The 8230-nt window shown below is 37.9% G+C and overlaps 1 protein-coding gene across 1 annotated transcript; it reads left to right on the top strand.

Annotated features, from left to right (window-relative positions):
• Positions 1–5503: 5503 nt before the first annotated feature.
• On the top strand, positions 5504–6379 carry LOC104406589 (histone acetyltransferase KAT6B-like; the record flags this gene model as incomplete). The annotated part of the gene is made up of 1 exon (XM_010015626.1): positions 5504–6379. A coding segment is annotated over exon 1 (621 nt), but the record flags the coding sequence as incomplete, so codon positions are not given.
• Between the last annotated feature and the right edge of the window lie 1851 nt (positions 6380–8230).

Here is an 8230-nt window from a genome sequence, read left to right on the forward strand (position 1 = left end):
TGTCCCCGGCACCGCCCTCCCGGGGTGGGTGCAGGTGCACGCCGTCGCCGTCCTCTCCCGGCTGCCCTGTCCTGCGGGGTCGCCGTGCCCCGGGGAGCAGAGCCTGCGGGCTTGGGGGTTGTGCCTTTGAAATGGGAAATCGCGGAGTGAGGCTCGGAGGGTTTAAAAGCCGGCCCCTGTCAATTCAACAATGCCTTGGCGCGAGGCACGAGGCGTTGCAAATCTCCGTGGTTTGGGTATACTGCAAAAATGTTAGGCAAGTTGGGGAAGGGAGTGTTCAGGCTTCTAAAGGCACGTTTAGGAAGTGATATTCTCACCGTGTTGTCTTCGTCACACCTCACCTTCAGCATTCTGTCACTGGGCATTGAAAATACTCCGCTCTGCAAATAGCAGTTGGGTATCCCTTCTGTTGAAAATCACTATCCCAACAAGAAATGTCTTCAGGGAAGCCCTCTTTCTAGATTAACTGCTGGCAGTGAATATAACCTTCCATGTACTCCCTGATGTTCTCTAGTACCATATTTTCAAGTGCTGAGAACTTCCATGGAAGAGGATAGGGAGGGTGAATTTGAGTGATTTTACTGGTGTCGTGTTGTGCTAATGCTGTTTGCTCTGGTGGTGCTTGCTGTTGTCATGTTGTGAACTGCTTTTTTGGCATACGATCTTAAACTAGCTTGTAGGTATTGCAGAGTGCAAGCACTTCATTAGTTTGATTCACATGTGCTACTTTTACTTCCCACACCCCCAAGTCTTTTGGTGTAGTTTTGAAGTTATTGTAATGTCTTCCCTTCTGTCTTTCTAAACCATGTGCAAGTGCATTGCCCTTCCTTGTGAAAATAGAAAACTGCATATTGTTTTAAAAATAATACAATAGCTGGCTTCATGATCTGAGTAATTCTAAGAGCGTCATGTGTGCTGGGAGTCCTTGCCAGGATCTGCTTTCTCTCTGTTTCTTTGTAGGTGCATGTATTTTTGCAAGGAGGAAGCAGGAATCTTGCTTCTTTTTGCACCATTAATTGAGATGGGGGTGGAATGCAGAGTTGATTAGCTGCAGAATTCTAAGTAATAGCTTGGAAGAAAGAAAAGTGGCAAGAAGCTTACTGAATGCAATGGCAGTCAAGCTTACTGAATGCAATGGCAGTCGTCTTCCTTCTCCTCTGCTGCAATCCTTACCTGACCCTGATGCTGCAGCAGAGAGCTGGCCTGCTGCTGCTTCTCCTGCTTGTGTGCAGAGCAGGTAGGAGGGAGCAGAATGAAATTGTGCTTCACAGGTCACCGGGAGGTTGCACAAGTTGCTGTCTTATCTCTTCCCCACCTCACCCTTCCCCCGTTATTTTTTTGGTAATGTGTTAACCTCAGTTTTTAAAAGTTTAACTGCATTTACCGTTAAGACAGCCGAAGTGAATTTTTCACTAACTTCTTAAAAAAACAAAACAAAAAACAACCCCCCAAAAAACACTTAAGTTGTGTTTTGTGAAATGCTTCTTGGTACTTGTGCAATAACTTTTAGTTTTGTTTCTTGGGGGTGGGGGAAAGCAGAGCGTTTTGGGTTGGTTTTTTTTTTTTTTGGTTTTTGGGGTTTTTTTGTCTTTCTGACTACACAGCTTATTTTCACAATCTGAATCACTTGGAAATAGTTCCAGATACTACTTCAGTCTAAAAAAGACCTCATTACAGGATTACTGATGATACCCAAGATTGACATGTTCAGTCAGTGCATTCTTTAATTAGAATCAGCTGTAGAATAGGTGTGTGCTGTTTAAAGGACATTCTTGCATTCATTCTCAATCCCAAGCTGCAATTTTGCAACTTCTTTATATTTATCTCATAATTTATGACTTATGGACAAGCCTTGACTAGAGATGGCTTTTCATGTTTTAAAGGTAGTGTATTGTACTTGACCTTCCTAATGCATATGTTCTGCAGCTCTTCAGTGACAGACTTGTTAATATATGTGGTCAGTAATAATAGGGCCATCAAACTTTCTCTAATGTTCTTATTTTCAAAATAAGATACCATAGAGTGTACAAGCTGTAATGTCATAGAGTTTAAGGACCATTGCTATAAAACTTGGAAGTGGTCCTACACACTTAAGTCTGGAAAATCTAATCTGTGATTGGAAGGGTATTGTTGGGGATTTGAATAAAAAGTATTTAGTTATAATGGGAGGAAAATTAATATATAGACATGATTGTCTGCTACTAATTAATAGTCACTCTTAAAAGTTGGGATTACCTTGAAATCTGGGTAAGCATCACACTTTTTGAATTAAATGATGCATGACCAAGCTTTTGTGGTTTTGGTTAAATTAAGTTATAAACTTAGAAACCTGAATGTCATTTTGAACTTCTCTGCATCCTCCTACATTGAATCTGGAAGGTTTGTTTCTGAAGCAGTTTGTTTTGTCTTTATCCAGTCACTCAGCATGTATATCTCTGAATTGCCAATCTTGGATCAATCTGTCTTGGTTTATGAAAGGGCTATTTAACTTACAGCTGCAGGATCACTGAGCTGAATTACATTGCTGCCAAAGATGTTTGTTATTAAGAGGTTATTCTGAGTCTTGTGTGTGATATACCTTGTCATACCAGAAGTGCAGGTCAGGGTGCTACACCACAAGTACGTACTGCAATCAAAGTGGCAGAATAACAGAGACTCTGGGTCGTGGCAGAACAATTCCAAAATTTGATTGGATGAGCTTTGCATGGTTTCCCAAAGCAGAATAAAGTTAGCTTATGTTGGAGGTGTGAGTTTAAGATGTCTTGATTTTCCTCTGAAATATCTTGTCCTGTGTGTTGGAAACTGTGCTCCTGCTGATAGACTCAACTGGTGTTGTTTTTAGAAGGTGCTAGTATGCAGGAGGTTGTATTACACATAGGGATTTTAAAGTAAATAAATAAAAATGTGGTTCTGAATGTATATTGCTGTGAAATTCCTGTACCAAGCAGCAGACTTTCCATGAAGATATGGGTTTATGGTCACCTTTTGCCACAGTCACTGGCCAATGAAAATTCCTGCAACCCACAAGTTACAGCATTTATACTGAAATGTTCATCAGTGTTCAGGTGCTTGGAACAAACCCTGCAGTGTGTTCTGGAATTTAATGAAAGTGATGTGGTTGCTTGTATGAAATTTAATACAACATTACTGCAGTAGGTTTAAAAATGAGGCAAGTATGTCTGAGTCAGCAAATGCAGTGTTCAGCATTTAATGAAGTACTGACTATCTTCATGAAGGCTTAGAGTAGAACAGCCTAACTAAATAATACTTAAGCTTAAAGGTAGCTTTCTAGGAATTTGGGGCTTGATATGTAGCTATAGAGAACTTCCAAGTCTATAGGCAGAATGTATAAAATAGTCTCAATGTGACAGAGCCTCCACTATATAGAGAGTTCTGCTTTGATATATTACTGTATTTTCAGTGTCAGAGTCACGAGAGAATTTGTAGGATTCATAATACCATGGAAACTTTTTTCTTCGTTACATTTGTCTGTGTTTTGCAGCTACAGTGCTATTTTGGAATTATCTGAAAACAGTGAATATAAACAATGCTGTTAGGGGAAGAATGGCTTTTGCTAGCTGGATTAAATTAAAATGTCTGTTTACAGAACAAGTTATTGTTGTATTACAGAATCACAAATACACAGAACTGTTATCGAATATAACTTATATGAGTACAGTCAGTAAGCAAGAAACAGGATCCAATCTATGTAGATCAGGAGGGTTCAGTATGACAGCCAGTTAAATACTGAGGCACTGCATTTGTATTGGGAATGTGTCTTTTCATTCTGGTAGTCACTTGGAACTTTCATGTTTATAAATCAAAATATGTTTCAGCTTAAATCAAACCTAAGGAATGACAAATTCATAAAAGGAATTTGTTAATATTTCTACTATGTAAGTATAGAAGAATTTTATATTTACCAATAACTAGCTGCTCTTTTGTTAGTAATGTAGGTATAATAATGTGTGAAACATAACCTGGAACTTATATTTAAGAAATTTTTCTGAGGAGAGTACAGGGAGGAGAAGACATGGGACCAGAATTGGTTTTTGTACTCTTTCTCTTCACAGTTGCAGAAGAATCTTTTTAACAAGTTGAAAATAATTTAGGTTGTGGCATCAATTCTTTTTTTTTTTCCTATTTATAATTTACTCAAGTTTTGAACATGATTGAAACGCAAGATGACTTGAATAAATGAATAAAAATGAGGTCCAAGACTCATGTAATCATAAATATTACTGCTAGTTATAGGCTGCTTGCCATAGTTTCAGATTTTGCTGAGAAACTAGTGGATCTTCTTCTTTACAAGACAAGCCATTTATTGAGAATGAAGGTTTTCCTCTTCTGTTAATCTATTTTGCTTTGATTTGAAGTAATTATACGATTCTGTTAACGTCTTCAAAAGTTTGCCATCACATTTCATGTCAGAAAAACTTAATACCTTAAATGTATTTTGTTAGTTAGATGACTACTGTCTTAGTTTTGTTCGTGTGGCTTTTTAATTTTTTTTGTTATTTTATTTTTTCATAATAGTTCTGCAGAATGAGTAAACTCCTGATCAACATATTTTTTCAGGTTTCTTATTTAAGTTTTGCAGCCACTGAATTTTCTATTAGAGTGATATTTTACTTTTTGTCAATATGACCTCTTTATATGTTTTTATATGTCTTCATGCTGACAGGGTATTTATGGGAAAATGCCCACTGTTACTTCATTTTAATTTCTGTTCTTAAGGGTTTGTATCAAAAATGTGTGCCTCTCCACTGCACACCTTAGATTGAGAACTGCCTTTGTGATTCATTTCTGTATTGTAGGATACCTAGTTATTATTAAGGATGTAGTACCAGTAACTCAGTTCTGGTTGTTTGGTGGTGTGGCTTTGGTTTTCGGTTTTTTTTGTTTTGTTTTTTTTTTTGAGTTGTATAATCAACATGTGGCATGACATGGGCAATGTACTGTAAGAAATAGTAGTGGTTAATAATTTGATTTTCACTGGTTGGGGATTGGTTTGGTTTTCTTTTGGTTATAGTGTGTGATTTTTGGTTTGGTTTTTTTTGTTGTTTTTTTTTGGTGGGTTTTTTTTGTTTGTTTTTTGTTTGGTTTGGTTTTTTTGTTAGTGCATGTATAATCCATGCACATAGTCATTTTCTTATACCACTGGGTGTAGAAATGGGTGGTAGGCAGTTTGGTTTAGAGTATTTTCAGGTATCTGGCTGAATGGAAATTGTCCAACAAGTCAGTAGCAGGTTAAGTTTTGGGGTGATGGAATTTAGGGAAACTATATCTACTGACTGTTACCAGACGTGGAAGAATTTCATAATGACATGTTTGGTGTGGGGTGGGAACTGGCGTGTGTTTTATATGATCTCACAAAGATTTTTGCATACTGCAGCATCTACAGTATGAATGAGTGAATAAATTCTGTTTCTTTTGTCTGCTTCAGTGTTAACTATTCTCTCCCTGCCTCTTTTCTTTTTAAAGGGTGAAACAAACATTCTTGTAAGGATGTACCAGTATCATCACGAATGAATCCTGTCTACCTTTCCATAACAGTAAAGTAATTGGAAGTTTCAGTCAGGAGGTGTTTCCCTGCCTTTTCCACTCCTCAGGATGGGTATTTTTGAGATGCATCCAAGCAGTGTGTGGAATCCTTTGGTTTACGTTTGAAGTGCGAACAGCCTCTGACAGATCTGCCAAAAGGATAAGGAGGAACCTCTATGGGTAACCCTTGGCTGGAAGCAATTACTGGTCAACCATGGTAAAACTTGCCAACCCTCTTTATACGGAGTGGATTCTTGAAGCTATACAAAAAGTTAAAAAGCAAAAGCAAAGGCCTTCTGAAGAGAGAATATGTCATGCTGTTTGTGCTTCCCATGGATTAGATAAGAAGACTGTTTCGGAACAGTTGGAACTTAGTGTTCAAGATGGTTCTATTCTTAAAGTTACCAACAAAGGCCTTGCATCATACAAGGACCCAGATAATCCTGGACGGTTTTCATCTGTTAAACCTGGCACTATTCCTAAATCTGTTAAGGGATCTAGAGGAGCTTGTAATGAGCTTCGTAATGTGGATTGGAATAAACTCTTGAGAAGAGCGATTGAAGGGCTTCAAGAACCAAATGGTTCCTCGCTGAAAAACATAGAGAAGTATTTGAGAAGTCAAAATGACCTAGCAAATATTTTCAACAATCCTGCCTTTCAGCAGAGGTTGCGTCTAGGGGCCAAGCGTGCTGTGAACAATGGGAGATTACTGAAGGATGGACCTCAGTATAGAGTGAATTATGGCAGTTCGGAAAGCAAAGGAGCTCCAAAATACTCCAGCACTTTCCCAGCTTCTCTTCCACCTGTCAGCCTTCTCCCCCATGAGAAAGACCAGGTAAGTCTGAAACATGAGAGTAAATGCAGTAATGCAGAAGTTATTCTTGTTTTTCTTTATTTACCTAAAGCAAAAATATTGATTCTTCTTGTTTGTTTGTTTATCCATTTAAATGTATATAAAGGATACGTATCAAAGATCCATACAGAACTGGTTCTGATAAAGGAAGTTTGCTTAGCTCCCTGTTTCTTGCCATTCTGTGTTGAATAGTTTGCTCTCTGTATTTCAGTAGATAAACAGAGCAGCAGGGAAGAGTACAGCTGCATCCTCTCTTGTAGGTGTGAGATTGTTCTGTCTTGCCTGGCATTGCTGAAATCTGCAATGTGATTTGATTGTGGCCTTATACCTTCACTTTATGCCTGGATGTACTGATTTTCTTGTAGTTTGAACATCATCTGAAATACCAATAGAACTCTTGTTATTTAACCCTGTATGAATTATGATTTTTGAAAGGTATTTGTATGTAGATATTTAGCTTTTAGTATGCAGTTTATAGGAACTGGAGTTAATGTAAATATTCTAGGAATGTAAGTGAAGGTGTCAAAGTAACAAATCGAGCTAAACTGCAGGATCCTCCTATTTCAATTTTGTTTCTACATGGGTTTATTTTTGCTATTACTTGGGCCTTGTTTTCAGGTTAATTATTCACAGGGTTTAAGCCTTGAGGGAGAAGGAGGTGTCAATTAGTGTTTTGTTTATGAAAGGATAGTGTCAAAGACAGGTCTGTAGGCATTCTTTTATCATTCCTCATTTAGCATGTTGAAGTGGGTTTTGAATTTCCAGTGTACTTGGAGGAAAAAAAGCTGCCTGTTCTACTTGAATTGGATTACTTAGAATATCTGTAAATTGGTGTTTGTTTTACCCTTCTTAGTGGTAAAGTTTGGTGGCAGTTCTTTTTGGCTTGGAATAACTTTGCCATTGTAGACGTACCATTAGTGTCTTCTCCTAGAAACTGCATTATAGTTTTCACTCACCCTTTTCCTTCAGCTGACTGTGAGGCTTTGGAGGATGCAAAGTAGAAAGTGCTTGTGCTAGAAATATTTAGTCAAGTCTGCAAGAATAGTTGAACTGTCAGAGGTGACGTCATGAATGCTGGTAGTTTAAAGTTGATTTTTGTGAGCTTCTCTGTATGTTAAACGTGATAGCTTGTATACATGGGTACCAGGTTGTTTCTTTCAAATTGATCTTGAGTATTTGAAGGATGCATGGAGCTTCACACTCAATAATCAGAAAGGAAGATCAGAAGTGTTGCTTACTGTGTGATTACTGCTGTAGCCATACAACAGAAAGACTTAATTACTTGTAGTGATAAAGCTGTTTTCCTTAAGTACTTTCAGAGATTCTTCTGATACTCTACTGACATGACAAATTTGGAGACTGGAGTACTGAGTAACCAGAATACTATGAATCTTCATGTGAATTCTGTGGAAACAAAAATCTCCATTGTTAGGCTACGTACTGGGACTGGCATCCATTGCAAGGAATGTTAGTTGGGTCATGCTGCTGAAAAAGTCATTACTGCCATACTAAAATACTGGTATAAGGATAAATCTGTCTTTTAGAAGTTAGCCAAACAAATCTGTTCTGTAGCAAGTGTTTTGGCAATAAATAAGCTTTCATTTGGGTGCCTCAAAATTAGTAGTGTTACTTGTATGTTTAAAAACTGCTTGGTATGCAATTTTCCTGACAAAAATAGTTTTGATGTGAGGTTGGTGAATTAGTAGTTCTGTATCAGAGTAGTGCAATGCTTAGTTGTACTAGTAGTGGCACAGGTTACGGGGCAAATATGCATAGATGTGGTTTAAGTACAGGATTTTTGCTGGTCTTCAGACTGTATGGTCGTAAACACAC

Source organism: Nestor notabilis, unplaced genomic scaffold (genome assembly GCF_000696875.1).
Source record: "Nestor notabilis isolate BGI_N333 unplaced genomic scaffold, ASM69687v1 scaffold19825, whole genome shotgun sequence".
Lineage (NCBI taxonomy): Eukaryota > Metazoa > Chordata > Aves > Psittaciformes > Psittacidae > Nestor > Nestor notabilis.